Below are 14,241 nucleotides of genomic sequence, written 5' to 3'. Positions count from 1 at the left end.
ACTGCCTGGCGAGTGTGGGCACAGGGCCAGGGCGGGGAACGCCTCTCCCCACAGGGGGCGCTGTACGGGGGGGGGGGGGGGGGAGGGGGTCTGGGCGCAAGCGGCGGGGGGGAGGGGGGGGGGGGGGGGGGGGGGGGGGGGGGGAAAGTGGTCATTCGGACCAAAGCCGGTGGAAATGCTTGTCGGTTGTGGTGGGGGCTGTTCAGGAGAAATCCAAGTGGATGATGGGGTGTGTCCCAGAACCTATATAAGAAGGAATTCTGGCGAAGACCACCTCTTCTGCCCCCTCTTCTACCCCTAATCTACAGCCCATATCCAGTCATCCTCATGGACCCCAGTGATTTCCCCAGTCCGTTTGACCCATTGACCCTGCCAGAGAAGCCCCTGGCTGGAGACCTTCCAGTAGACATGGAATTTGGAGAGGACCTACTGGAATCCCAGACTGCCCCAACTCGAGGATGGGCACCCCCTGGCCCTTCTCCATCCTCAGGAGCCCTGGACCTGCTTGATACCCCTGCTGGCCTGGAAAAAGACCCTGGAGTCCTGGATGGAGCCACTGAGCTGCTGGGGCTGGGGGGGCTGCTCTATAAAGCCCCCTCCCCCCCAGAGGTGGACCATGGTCCTGAGGGGACCCTTGCATGGGATGCAGGAGATCAGACCCTAGAGCCTGGACCAGGGGGCCAGACCCCTGAGGTGGTACCACCTGAGCCAGGGGCTGGGGCAAATCCCTCTTCACCGGAGGGGCTACTAGAGCCGTTGGCTCCAGATTCGCCGATAACACTGCAGTCCCCCCATATTGAAGAGGAGGAGACCACCAACATAGCTACAGGGAGAAGGGGCTCCCCTGGGCAGGAGGAGGAGCTTCCCCAAGGGCAGCCACAGAGCCCAAATGGTCCCCCCAGCCCTTCAGTGGGAGAGACTCTGGGGGATGGAATCAACAGTTCTCAGACCAAACCTGGGGGCCCTAGCCCTCCTGCACACCCTTCCTTGCCAGGTAGGTTGCCTAATCAGCTGGAGAGTCCAGGATGGCGAGAGGGTAGGGGTAAGGAGGGGTGGTTGTGTGTTTGGGGAAGACGTAGGGGAGGAGGAGGGGGGGTGGAGAGATGAGAGTAGGGAGGTATAGAGAAGGAGTTGGGAGTTTGGAAGGGAGGAGTTGGGGGGTGTGGCGAAGATGAAGGAAAGTAGGGGTAGGGAGGCAGCTCAGTGGCTGTGGGAGAGGAATAGGGGTGAGGTTTCAGGGGGTGGGTTGGGAAGAGTGGATTTGTTGGGGGAGGTTCCCTTTTTCTTACCCCAGTGGGCTGTTGGTGCCCGGGTCCTTCCTTCAGAATTTGGAGAGGATGCCGGGCTTCTTGGTGCTAAGATGTTTCCAGCTATTTTGTTCCAGAAGAGAGTGGGGTCTCTGGGTTTGATGAATGATAACTGGGTCCTGGAGCCGCCAACAAGCATAGTGATTTCGGGGGAATGGTAGAAATGCAGGGCCTGGAATTGTGTCTCTGATAGGGGAGGGACAGCCTGGGCCTGAGAGGCTCTCCTTTCTCCCCTGTTCTGCCTCTCCCAGCTTGTGCCCAGGGTCTTGGGGCTTATATAACCACCTGAGTCCAGGGGAACCTATCCACATGTTAATGCTTCCTTTTCCCCTTGCTACCTTTGGGTGGTTGCGTTTGGTTTGGTTAGTGAACTCTTAAGTCCTCTGATGAAAGGCGTGTGTTACCTGCATTTCCTTAACTCCCAACGATTGGGACAGAAGCTGGTGGGAAGGCTAGGGTTTTGTTTGTTTGTTTGTTTGTTTGTTTTTAATGGAGAATAGCTGGCCCCCTTAGTGCAGAGCCCGAGGTAACCCTGCCAGGGGCCCCAAGAAGCCACAGGCACTTGAGTTTTCCCTTTCAGTTTTGAGTAAGTCCTTCCCCAGGAATGGAGGCGGAGGTTGGGCCAGGGAGGGGGCGGTGAGGGCAAGCGCAAGATTTAGGCTGTTTTATGCTTCCTTTGCAGGAGATGGCCTGACTGGGAAGGCGAGTGAGAAGCCGCCTGAGAGGGTGAGGGGGGAGGGGATTGGAAGGAGTCTGGTTCCCCCTATAGCTCTGGGAAGGACGGACCCTTCATTTTCCCTCCCAGATGTTGTTCTGTGGAGGGTGTGTGTGAGGAGAGTTAGGAGGAGGGAGGGAGCTCTTGTGTCTCCTGCTTCTTAAGGAGAAAGTCCAGCCCCCTTTTTTTCCCTCCTCCTAAGGGCTGGGCCAAGGGTCCCTACTCTCCCTTCCCCCCCCTGTCTCTGTTCCCCCCCCCCCCCCACACCCTGCACTAGTGCGGCAGGCCCTTTAGCCTGCCCCTGGTGTCAGCTTTCCTCCCTTCCCTGTTTCCAAGGTACAGAAGAGAAGCGAGCGCGTTAGAAGAGTAGAGCCTCCCAAACCTGAGGTTGTGGATTCCACTGAGAGCAGTGAGTAGGACTTGAGGAAGTGTGACCGAGTGGGATGTGGCGGGCCACGGATCAACCGGCTCCTGCAGAGCTGCGCCCCGCAGAGTGTGAAGTGCCTATCTCTGCTGTGGGTTGGCATGGGAACCAGGGGCAGTGGGGGAAATGGAAAACAACAGCAGTGAGAAAGGAGTTTCCTGTTTCAGCTGTGCCATCCCTGTCCTGAGTCTTCTCACTTGGAGCCCTCCCTAGGAGATTATGGAGTGACTAAGGGGGAGTGACACCAGGGGCTTAAGATACCAGTGTACTGGGGGTGGGGGTGGAAAGGCAGGAACCAGGGGGAAGGGTTCCCCCCTCCCCCCCGGGGGGGGGGATCCAGTATCTGCTGAGCTCCCTGTGCCGTCAGAGGATGGCTGGAGACTAGGTCCGGTCCGGTAGCCTCTGCTCACTGCCCCTCTCCCCACGTCCTCAGTTCCAGTGTCAGATGAGGATTCTGATGCCATGGTAGATGACCCCAATGATGAGGACTTTGTGCCATTCCGGCCCCGGCGGTCCCCTCGCATGTCCCTCCGCTCGAGCGTGGCCCAAAGGGCTGGGCGCTCTGCAGTCGGCGCCAAGATGACCTGTGCGCATTGCCGGACGCCACTGCAGAAGGGGCAGACTGCCTACCAGCGCAAGGGGCTGCCCCAGCTCTTCTGCTCTTCGTCCTGTCTCACCACTTTCTCTAAGAAGCCTTCGGGCAAAAAGACCTGTACCTTCTGCAAGAAGTACGTGAAGGTTCCCCAGGTGCGGGGAGGGCAGGGAGCAGGCCCGGGAATAATGGCTGAGACAGGGACTATGTTGGCAAGAACGTAGCCGAGCGGGCCTGGCAGCGAGGCAGGTGAGGGAGGGGGCCCGTGGTCATTGGTCCCCGAGGAGAGGGGGTGGGAGCTGGCGAAAGGAGAGGGTAGTGCCGGGTGAATATCCAAACCCGTCCCCCCCCACCCCCCTCCAGGGAGATCTGGAACACCAAGGACTCGGTTGTGGCCCAGACTGGTTCAGGAGGCTCCTTCCATGAGTTCTGCACGTCCGTCTGTCTCTCCCTGTACGAGGCCCAGCAGCAGCGCCCAATCCCCCAGTCCGGGGATCCCGCCGATGCCACTCGCTGCAGCATATGCCAGAAGACCGGAGAGGTGAGGAAGCTCGATGGGGGCCAGATTTGCAGAGCCTGGCCAGCCCGGAGCTGCCCCTGCGTTCCTGGGGCTGCAGGGGCCAGGCCCTGTGGAAGAGGGGAGTGGGGAAGGAGAGGCAGCCATCGTGAGGGAGCGTATTCAAGGATAGAGCTTCTCCAGGATGTACGCAGCCGGCCTTCCTTGCCTCCCGGGACCTCACCATCAAGTCGGCAGCCCGATGTGCAGGTTGGGGGGTCCCCGGGCCCACTGTCCGCTGTGAAGGTCTAGGGTGAGGTGGGGCGGGCTGTCCTTGCTCCGGGGTGGGTGGTGGTGCCCAGGCCCTGGCTCAGGGTGTGCGTGTGTGTCACGGCAGGTCCTGCACGAGGTCAGCAACGGCAGCGTGGTGCACCGGCTCTGCAGTGATTCGTGCTTCTCCAAATTCCGGGCCAACAAGGGACTGAAAACCAACTGTTGTGACCAGTGCGGGGCTTACATCTACACCAAGACCGGGAGCCCCGGCCCTGAGCTCCTCTTCCACGAGGGCCAACAAAAGCGGTTCTGCAACACAACCTGCTTGGGGGCGTACAAGAAGGTGGGGCCGAGGGAGTAGTGCATTAGAGGGCTGTGGAAGGGGGTTGCGGTTCCTGGGTGACGAATAAAGGTGCCTGACGGGGTCGAGGGTTGGGAGGAATAAAGCGAATAAAGGGGGTTTCAATTGTATCTGTTATGTTTTATTTTTGAAGCTGGCTGGCGGATACACAGGTCTTTGTTATATCATCATCTATACTTTTTTTGTATGCCTGAAACCTTTCATGTTTTAAAAAATTTAACAAATAAAAATGAAGGGACAAATCCAGCCTCAGCCTCTCCTTCCCCATCCTCACAGAAAAACACACGTGTGTACCCCTGTGTCTGGTGCAAGACCCTGTGTAAGAACTTTGAGATGCTATCACATGTGGATCGTAATGGCAAGACCAGCTTGTTCTGTTCCCTGTGCTGTACCACCTCTTACAAAGTGAAGCAGGCAGGGCTCACTGGTAGGTGCAAAGCCCTCTTCTCTGAGACCCCTGCTGGCCTTCCTTCTACCTCCCGTACTCCCCTCTTCTAAAGTAATCCCTGCCGCCCGACCTCAGCCCCGGCTACATCTTTCCATCTTCCCATGGGTTTCCTGTTCCGTCTCTGCACTGCCTTACACCTTCTCTGTGCTCTCTCTCTCTCTCTCTCTCTCTTTCTTTCTCTCTCTTTCTCTCTCGGTCTCTCTCTGTCTCTCTCGGTCTCTCTCGGTCTCTCTCGGTCTCTTTCTCTCTCTCTCCCTTTCTCTCTGTGCCCCAGGCCCTCCCCGACCCTGCAGCTTCTGCCGCCGCAGCCTCTCTGACCCCTGTTACTACAACAAGGTTGATCGCACAGTCTACCAATTCTGCAGCCCCAGCTGCTGGACCAAGTTCCAGGTACTCCAAACCCTGGACCAGGGATTAAAGAAGGGTGTGGTGACAGAGAGAGGGTACGAGAGTTGGGGTAGGTAGGCCCCGGGCCCCCGAGCCAAGAACGAGCCCGACTCCCCCCCGCCCCCCACCACTGCCGCCGCCACGCACCTCCCTTACTTGTCTTCCTTCCCTTCAGCGCACAAGCCCTGAGGGGGGCATTCACCTGAGCTGTCACTACTGCCACAGCCTCTTCAGTGGCAAGCCTGAGGTCTTGGACTGGCAGGTAAGACCCCCGCGCCCCACCGCCGCCCTGCCACAGGACCCCGGCCGGCCGGATGGCCGCCTCAAGGGCTCCGGCCACGGCCGGATGTCACAGCTCTGTCCTCCCCCACCCTGTGCCCTCATCTCAGGACCAGGTGTTCCAGTTCTGCTGCCGGGACTGCTGTGAGGACTTCAAGCGGCTTCGCGGGGTGGTGTCCCAGTGTGAGCACTGCCGGCAAGAGAAGCTCCTGCACGAGAAACTTCGATTCAGCGGGGTGGAGAAGAGCTTCTGCAGCGAAGGTGAGGAGGCGACGACGGGGCAGGAGGCCCTGTACCTCGCAGCCCCCAAGGGGCTGGCAGGGAAGGGAGGAGGACTCGCAGTGGGGCCTGTGGGCCGAGGGCCTCCGGCTCCTCCCTTCCGTGCATCCGTGCATCCGTGCATCCCAAGGCTTCAGGCCCCAGAGGCTGTTGGGGCTTTTACTCGGACCCCCTTGGAAAGGTCAGCTCTTGCCGCCCCCCGTGGCCATGTCTGTGTCCCTGGACTCTTCCCTCTTGCCCTCTCCCCAGGCTGTGTGCTGCTCTACAAACAGGACTTCACCAAGAAGCTGGGGTTGTGCTGTATCACTTGTACGTACTGCTCCCAGACCTGCCAGCGTGGGGTCACCGAGCAGCTGGACGGCAGCACCTGGGACTTCTGCAGCGAGGACTGCAAGAGCAAGTACCTGCTGTGGTACTGCAAGGTGAGGGGCGCAGCGCATCCGGGAGGGGGAGGGGAGGCAGCACAGAGGGCTTCTCCCAGGGGCGGGGGGCCGGGGGGCAAAGGGCCCAGCACGTTTGTAGGGAGGCGGGGCTGACCATCCTGTCGACACCCTCAGGCTGCCCGGTGCCACGCCTGTAAGCGCCAGGGGAAGCTGCTGGAGACCATCCACTGGCGCGGGCAGATCCGTCATTTCTGCAACCAGCAGTGTCTATTGCGCTTTTATAGCCAGCAGAACCAACCCAACCTGGATACCCAGAGTGGGCCTGAGAGCCTCCTGAACAGTGAGTCCCGGGCCGGGGGTGGGGGTGGGGGTGGCTACTCCGGTAGAACCGGCCCAGACTCTTCTCTCCCTGGGCCCAGCCCCTCTCTTCTCCTGCTCTGGCTTTCACCTCATCCTTGGCCAGAGCTCCTGGTGCCGTGTTCCCTTGCAGCCTCTGGACCGTGTGGGTACTAGGGGGAGCCTTGTTTAAAGGTTCTGAGAGTTTGAGTCTCCTGGGTCTGTATCGAGGACGTGTTTTTAGGGAATAGGCACCAACCCAGGTGGGATGGGGCCTGTGGGGGCTGTGGTTAACGTTCTTTTCTTTTTTTTAATTTATTAGTTTATTTATTTGATTGAGAGAGAACGCACACGAGCAGAGGTGAGGGACAAAGGGAGAGGGAGAAGCAGACGCCCCACTGAGCTGGGAGCCCGATGTGGGACTCAATCCCAGGGCCCTGGGAGACCACGACCCGAGCTAAAGCAGATGCTTAACTGACTGAGCCACCCAGGTGCCCCTGAGTTTAGTTTTCTGAGAGACGGAAGTGTCAGCATAAGCCCTACCTTTAGTGAGACTGAAGAGTATTGTTTCTAGAATGTTATCTTAGCCCCTCCACTGCTTCAGGGGGTCCCAGGCTTCTGAGGGCCATCTGCACGGAAGGTCTCAAAATGTGGGTTCCCCAAGAATTTCTGATCTTCTTGGCAGCCAGGAGCAAGGAATCTTCTTGGCCCCTGTCACTGGGGCCTAGAGAAGACTAGATCTGGGGTGGCGAGGAGGGGAGAGTCTAGGTATCCCATTTGCATTTAGCGCACCTCTTAACGGAGCTCTCCTGGGACGGGGACGAGGAAAATGGAAGAGCAGGTTCCTCAGATGAGAGCATTCACTTGTTTTGATCTCTAGGTCAGTCTCCTGAGTCAAAGCCCCAGACACCGTCTCAAACCAAAGTGGAGAACAGCAATACAGTGAAGACCCCAGAGGAAAATGGGAATCTGGGCAAGGTCAGGGCCGAAGCTGAGGGGGTGGATGGCCTCCGAAGGGGGTCTGGTAAGTTGGCGGCCTTAACGTTCCTTCGTCTCTGCAGATCCCTGCAAAGACCCGATCGGCTCCCACCGCTTCCACCCCGCCTCCACCCCCACCGCCCCCAGCAACACCCCGCAAAAACAAAGCTGCCATGTGTAAACCACTGATGCAGAATCGGGGGGTCTCCTGTAAGGTGGAGATGAAGTCCAAAGGGAGCCAAACAGGTGAGCCAGGGTACCTAGACATCCCAGCCCTGTGCTTGGGAGCTGGACCAGGGGTTTTTTTAGGCGGCAGAGGTATCATGCATCTGGTGGTTCTGGAACCATAGAGTTGTCTCTCAGCCTTTGGTGCAAGGGCAGGTTTGTGACACCGAGCGTGCGGCCCCGGGCTGGATGTGACCGATCTAGCGGGGGCTCTGAGAAGACCCCTTTCTCGTTGGCAGAAGAGTGGAAGCCACAGGTGATCGTGCTGCCCATCCCAGTGCCCATCTTTGTGCCAGTGCCTATGCATCTGTACTGCCAGAAAGTTCCGGTGCCTTTCTCCATGCCCATCCCGGTGAGTTTCCCAGCCCTTCCTGCCGCAGTCTCCTCTACCCTCTCAGGACTGAGACACCCCCCCCGCCCCCCCACCTCCCTCTCACCAGCCGTCCCTCTTCCTCGCTGCTGCGCTTCTTGGTGTCTAGCTGGGATTTGTGCCTCCAGGTGCCTGTGCCCATGTTCCTGCCCACCACCTTGGAGAGCACAGACAAGATTGTGGAGACCATTGAGGAGCTGAAGGTGAAGATCCCTTCCAACCCCTTGGAAGCCGACATCCTGGCTATGGCAGAAATGATTGCAGAGGCTGAGGAGTTAGACAAGGCCTCATCTGACCTTTGTGGTATGCCATGGACAGCGGTGTTGAGGGACACAGGGTGCGACCTGTCTGTCTCGGCCTCAGGGGGCGGAGCGTGGTGACCTTGGTGCCTCAGCAGGACTGGGGAGTAGCTGGGGTCGGCCCCTGAGGGCCCGTGAGGGCGCTAGGCAGGAGCTGCAGTGACCAAGCCCCCTTCTCTGCCTCCCAGATCTTGTGAGCAACCAGAGTGCAGAGGGGCTTCTGGAAGACTGTGACCTGTTCGGGCCAGCAAGAGATGACGTCCTGGCCATGGCCGTCAAGATGGCCAATGTCCTGGATGAGCCCGGGCAAGATTTGGAGGCCGACTTCCCCAAGAGTGAGTAGGATGTGAAGCGTGTCCAGGGAGTACAGGAGCCATTGAGGAGCTGAAGGTGCCATCAGGGGAGGAGTGACCCTCGTGACCTAAGCATGACCCTAACCAGTGCTCCTTGTGACCCCATGACAGAAGGCTCACGCAGGGATCAGTGCCAGAGATACTGGGACAGGCACGCTATTTTACAGTTGTGTCTTGCTTGTTTTTCTAATCGTGGCAAAACACATGACCTGAGATTTACCATCTTACCCACGTTTAAGTACGCAGTTCCGTAGTGCTACGAACATTCGCATCGTTGTGAGTTTTGGTGTCTGTGTGCCTCTGAGTGTGTTCCTGGTATAGCTTTGCTGGTTCCTGTTGCGTACGGTGAAGCTGTGTGGGAGGCTCATCTCCGGGCAAGTGGGCAAGTAGGAGGCGAAGGGTGGGAGCACTACCAGGTTGAGATCTTAAAACCTTGATTTCTTCTTCCTTTCCACTCTTAACAGATCCTTTGGACATTAACCCCAGTGTAGACTTCCTCTTTGATTGCGGTCTGGTAGGACCCGAGGACGTGTCTGCTGAACAAGACCTTCCCCGCACCATGAGGAAGGTGAGGGCTGGGGTGCTGAATCCACAGCAGAGGGAGGGGGCCCAGAGAACTCGGGGAAGGCTCTCGTAGCCAAGCCAGCAGCCTTAGCGTGACGTCCCTTGCCCTCCTTTCTCTACCATTGTGAGTGCCGAGAAACAGCCAGATTTCTCTCTCCCCGGTTCACGAGCTCGTCAGGGCTGTTTCTGGGGCTCTGTGCTCTGGAAGCTTGCCGTGTTCTGATGTCAGTCCCCTCGTTCCGCGGTGGTCAACACTATCCCAACTAGCTTCCATGGTGCCCCTGGCCTTGCCCCAGCCACGCCTCTCCTTCCTCTCCCCCTCCAGGGTCAAAAGCGGCTGGTGCTTTCCGAGAGCTGTTCCCGGGACTCCATGAGCAGCCAGCCTAGCTGTACTGGGCTTAACTATTCGTACGGTGTCAATGCTTGGAAGTGCTGGGTGCAGTCAAAATACGCCAATGGAGAAACGAGCAAGGGGGATGAGCTGCGTTTTGGCCGTAAGTGGGGGGGGGGGGGGGGGGAGGGGACCCTATAGGGAGGAGAGGGGGGAGAGGGAGAGGAGGAGGGAGGGGGCCGGGGCTGTGATCCGGCCGAGGACGTGAGGGTGTCTAGGACTGATAAGGCTGTGGTCACCGAAGGGTGTCCTGTGAAGATGGGGAGGGGCTGCCTAGGTTTCATGGCTGAGGGCTTTTTTTTTTTTTTTGCAATGGGTGGGTTTGTGTTGGAGCTGGATGCGACTGAGGGATGGAGGGATTAACGATGGACTGAAATGAAATTCTCCATGTGGAGCGTTCTTAATCCCATCCACCTCTGCTGCATATCCCTGCAGCCAAACCGATGCGCATCAAAGAGGATATCCTGGCCTGCTCAGCCGCCGAACTCAACTATGGCCTGGCCCAGTTTGTGAGAGAAATCACTCGACCCAACGGGGAACGATACGAACCCGACAGTATCTACTATCTGTGTCTTGGCATCCAACAGGTACCCCTTGCACGCTGCCTCACTTGCCATCACCCTCGACAGAGCAGGCAGCGCCCCACCAGAAATGGTCCTGTCCCACTCCCTGTTCCTCACTCTGTCTCCTACCCTGAGCAGGTCTCCTTGGTGATCCTCAGACCCGTTCTAGGAAGGGAAGGATGGGTGGAGCTGGGTTCCTTGAGCGGTGGGGGGATGGTAAGTTCCCACTGGGAGAGGTGGGCTGTGCGTTCTGTGACGAGACCTCAAGAGTGGTGGGCATCCCTGGGGAAGAGCACCCTGGGTCACATAACCCAGCAGCCATTTCCCACTGCCTTCTCCTTACCAAGGTCGCCATGCCTGGGGCCTTCGGCATCGTGTCTTTCCTCTAGAACCTAGAGTCTAGCTTTTTAATGTGCGTTTGGTTTTCTTTCCTCAGTACCTGCTGGAAAATAACCGAATGGTGAACATCTTCACGGACCTTTACTATCTGACTTTTGTTCAAGAACTCAACAAGTCTCTGAGTACCTGGCAGCCAACGCTCCTCCCCAACAGTAAGGGACAGGGACTTAGCAAGCCCTCTGTCCTTTCCTCTAGTCTTTAAATATGCCGTTCCAAGAGTCCTGGGCTCTTTGGTCTGCCACTCTTCACAAAGGCTCAGAGGGCAGGAGTTACGGACCTGGGGGCCTCAGGGTTCAGAGCTAGAGGAGCCAGGGCCCCCTGTCCTTGAACCTGACTTAGGTCTGACAGGCTGTCTCTGGGTCTGAGAAAGGTGGCGTGGGTTTAGTTGGTAAAAGTGGAAAGAAAAGAAGACATCGTGGGGCTCCCTGAGGTTTACATCTGCCTGCTTGTAACTTGAGGGTGGCGAGAGATGCTCCAAATGCAGGTGGAAACCATAAAAAAAATCCAGTTCAGGGCGCCTGGGTGGCTCAGTCAGTTAGGTGTCTGACTCTTTTTTTTAAGATTTTATTTACTTATTAAGGGGGGGGGGGGGGGGGGGGGGGGGGGGGAAGAGAATGGGGGGGGGGGGCAGAGGGAGAGAGAGAGAGAGAGAGAACCAGATTCCCCGCTGAGCAGGGAGCCCACTGCGGGGCTCGATCCCAGGACCCTGGGATCATGACCCGATGCCTAACCGGCTGAGCCACCCAGGCGCACCCCTACCCCCTAGTGAATGACTCTTGATCTCAGCTCAGGTCTTATCTCAGGGTCGTGAGTTCAAGTCCCTCATTGGGCTCCACGCTGGGCGTGCAGTCTACTTAAAAAAAAAAACAAACACTCAGTTCCACCATCTACTCTAGCAGAATATGAGGGTTTGATCTGCAGTGGCCACTTCCCTGAACGGGACGGCGTGGGAAATGCTTGTGAGCGGGATATCTGGGGTCAGAGGCGGTCGGGTGTGGGCGGGCGATCACCTCTGACTGGCCTCTCTCCCTTGACCGTTGCAGATACGGTGTTCTCCCGGGTGGAGGAAGAGCACCTCTGGGAGTGTAAGCAGCTGGGGGTCTACTCGCCCTTTGTCCTCCTCAACACCCTCATGTTCTTCAACACTAAGTTTTTTGGGCTACAGACAGCCGAGGAGCACATGCAGCTCTCCTTCACCAACGTGGTGCGGCAGTCCCGCAAGTGTACCACCCCTCGGGGCACCACCAAGGTGGTGAGCATCCGCTACTATGCCCCAGTCCGCCAGAGAAAAGGGCGAGGTACGAGGCTGCCCCCCTCCTTTATCTTTCCCCCTCTCTGCTCGCCCCTTCGGCACCCCGCCATCACCGCCGGCTTGGCCCCCTCTCCTCTGCTTCCCTGCCCTTCCATTCCCGCGTTGGCAGAGCAGGTGCCAACAGCCAGCCCCGCGATCTGCTGGGCAGTGGCTTTTGCATCCATAGGAGGTCACTCGGCTGCCTGTGTCTGACTTTGCTCATTTCAAGGCAATTTCCTTTTCTTAGGTGGGGGCGGACAGGTAGGAAGCCGTTGGGTGTGTTTGGCTGTGCGGGAGAATTGATGGCATGGCTCAGAGGCTTTCCCTGGCTCTTTGCTATTGGGTGTGACGGAAGACACACCTTGGTTTCCACTCTGGCCCTGGAGTCCCGTCCCATCTGAGTGCAGTTCCCAAGGTCGCTGCTCTGGACCCGAGCCTCCCCCTGGACTCCTGTCCCCAGGGCCAGGACCATGGCTGTTTCTCTGTCCCAGAAGGCCAGCCCAGCCTTGCAGAGTCGGGCCTGTTTTGTGAGCATGTGTGCATCATTTCTGAGATTATTTCTTCAGGAAATCAATTTGGGGGAGATTATAAAGAGAGGCTTTGGCGGTGAGAACCAGGGAGGCCTGCAGAGTGACCCCCCCCCACAACAGGACGTTTGCTTGGTGTGGGGAGACTGACCGACTCTTCTTCTGCCTTTATTTCTCTATGAGACTGTATTTGGCATCCCGAGGCCTTCTGTGCCCTGGACCGTGCGCTCTTGGAGGTGGTTCATCCCCACTGTGCTTTTTAATGACTGGGTCATTTGCCTCCTCCGCAGACACGGGGCCTGGGAAACGGAAGAGAGAAGACGAAGCCCCCATCTTAGAGCAGCGTGAGAACCGCATGAATCCCCTCCGCTGCCCAGTCAAGTTCTATGAATTCTATCTCTCCAAATGGTGAGTTGGAGGGTTTGCAGGAATGACATTAGCATGGAGACCCCAGGGGTCTACTTCGCCCTGGTACTGATCTCTGTCCTTCCCCCACCTCCCCCCCCCCCCGCCCCACTCCCTACCATCGCAGTCCCGAAAGCCTCCGGACTCGCAACGATGTCTTCTACCTGCAACCTGAGCGGTCCTGCATCGCGGAGTCCCCTCTCTGGTATTCTGTCATCCCCATGGACCGTAGCATGTTGGAGAGTATGCTCAATCGCATTCTGGCCGTGCGTGAGATTTACGAGGAGCTGGGTCGTCCTGGGGAGGAAGACCTGGACTGAGCCCGTGTGCTGTCCGTGTCCATCTCTCACACCAATACCTGGCCTGGGGCCGCGTCCCGCAGGGCGCCTGGCCCGGGAACCAATGCTACTCATTCTGAAGGGCCCCGACTGCCCTCCTTCATCCCCTGCCTTCCCTAGGAACCCCTGGCTTTTTACCTTCTTCCATTACCACTTGACGACCCCAGGGTCCCAGTCCTCTCTCCGCAGGGGCTGGGCTCCCCGTGATGGGCAAAACCCAGCGAGGCCACTTTCTTTATGCTTCAGAGTAAACCCCTTCCCTTGGGGCCAGACTCTGGATGGAGTGTTCATAGCTCTGGTGATCCTGTTGGCTTTGGGTTTCCCGACCCATCCCGCATAGGTAAAGCTCCCTGTTCCTAGGTTCGGCCAAGGGAAAAAACCCAGCTGCCTTCTCTGCCCTGCACCCACTCCCTTCTCTACCCTTCCCCGGTATCATGCTAAAGGGTCTTATACGAAAGATCTGAAAGTAATGAGGGGACCATCTACCTACAACACGGAACTTAGATGCTCCTCCCCTCCCATGAAATAACTGGTGGTTGGAACCCCCTCGCCACTCACTGTATTTCCCCTCCCCATCCCTGCAAGCACCGACCCCTGGTGCTGCACGTTTAAAAACTCCCAAACGCTTTCTTTCCCTCAAAGGCAGAGGATGACTCTTAAGTATGGGGAGCTGACTCCTGTCCCCTTGGTTTACGTGTTTGTTTCTCTCTGCCATCTTAGGTTGGCGTGAGCCATGGTGTCAACATGCTTAGCCCCCTTCTGTAACTGCCTCCCTTTAGTTCAATGGACAGAGTTTCCCAAGGCAAAAAAACTACCTTCTGACTTGGACTGGGGCTGGGTTCCCCACTCTTGTTCTTCCCCCATCATAAGAGCTAGGCCAAGCCTGTGGGGGCCCTGGGTCGTGCAGGATGGGTTCTGTGGTCAAAGGATAGGTGAGGAGCTGTGGGCAGGGGTCCCGCCCCCGCTGCCGACATCTCTCTTCCCCGTCTTGCTTTTGTAGTTCCAGAAAACTATTAGTGTCCAGCAAAGGGGGTTACCCAGTTCTTTCCCTGTTGGCTTTGCTGTTCCCCAGCCTCCTTTTTGTGTTTTTATAACTGTCACCAGTTTAGCCACTGTTTAAATTGTATATATTGTTCTGAGGCGCCTGGCCTGTCCCTTCAGTGAGCCATGCCCACCCTTGTGTTGTAGTGAGAAGCTGTTGTCACGACTAACCTTCTGTCTCTGGAATTGTTTGTTTCAAATAAAGAATTAAAATTGT

The 14,241-nt window shown here is 57.7% G+C and overlaps 1 protein-coding gene across 5 annotated transcripts in view; it reads left to right on the top strand.

The window, feature by feature from the left end:
• Positions 1 to 14,241, top strand: part of ZMYM3 (zinc finger MYM-type containing 3) — a 15,958-nt gene extending 1,717 nt beyond the window's left edge. For 4 of the 5 annotated variants that reach the window (XM_073885856.1, XM_073885858.1, XM_025854517.2 and 1 more), the window contains exons 2-25: positions 309 to 994; positions 1,990 to 2,033; positions 2,359 to 2,431; positions 2,880 to 3,174; positions 3,402 to 3,579; positions 3,932 to 4,150; positions 4,445 to 4,595; positions 4,891 to 5,006; positions 5,179 to 5,265; positions 5,393 to 5,543; positions 5,811 to 5,983; positions 6,119 to 6,284; positions 7,161 to 7,258; positions 7,342 to 7,504; positions 7,723 to 7,835; positions 7,982 to 8,156; positions 8,341 to 8,487; positions 8,970 to 9,073; positions 9,395 to 9,563; positions 9,896 to 10,047; positions 10,460 to 10,574; positions 11,466 to 11,720; positions 12,531 to 12,648; positions 12,773 to 14,241. In XM_073885856.1, the coding sequence (XP_073741957.1) occupies positions 309 to 994; positions 1,990 to 2,033; positions 2,359 to 2,431; positions 2,880 to 3,174; positions 3,402 to 3,579; positions 3,932 to 4,150; positions 4,445 to 4,595; positions 4,891 to 5,006; positions 5,179 to 5,265; positions 5,393 to 5,543; positions 5,811 to 5,983; positions 6,119 to 6,284; positions 7,161 to 7,258; positions 7,342 to 7,504; positions 7,723 to 7,835; positions 7,982 to 8,156; positions 8,341 to 8,487; positions 8,970 to 9,073; positions 9,395 to 9,563; positions 9,896 to 10,047; positions 10,460 to 10,574; positions 11,466 to 11,720; positions 12,531 to 12,648; positions 12,773 to 12,965 (4,141 nt within the window). In that variant the 3' untranslated portion in view covers positions 12,966 to 14,241. The remainder of the gene's footprint in view (positions 1 to 308; positions 995 to 1,989; positions 2,034 to 2,358; positions 2,432 to 2,879; positions 3,175 to 3,401; positions 3,580 to 3,931; positions 4,151 to 4,444; positions 4,596 to 4,890; positions 5,007 to 5,178; positions 5,266 to 5,392; positions 5,544 to 5,810; positions 5,984 to 6,118; positions 6,285 to 7,160; positions 7,259 to 7,341; positions 7,505 to 7,722; positions 7,836 to 7,981; positions 8,157 to 8,340; positions 8,488 to 8,969; positions 9,074 to 9,394; positions 9,564 to 9,895; positions 10,048 to 10,459; positions 10,575 to 11,465; positions 11,721 to 12,530; positions 12,649 to 12,772) is intronic. The other variant, XM_073885857.1, reaches the window with a different exon arrangement.

The sequence above is a fragment of the Callorhinus ursinus genome, unplaced genomic scaffold (assembly GCF_003265705.2).
Source record: "Callorhinus ursinus isolate GAN/ISIS: 27379988/994484 unplaced genomic scaffold, GSC_fseal_2.0 scaffold66, whole genome shotgun sequence".
NCBI lineage: Eukaryota > Metazoa > Chordata > Mammalia > Carnivora > Otariidae > Callorhinus > Callorhinus ursinus.
Note: the sequence above shows the minus strand (reverse complement) of the source record. Positions and strands in the feature narration are given on the sequence as shown.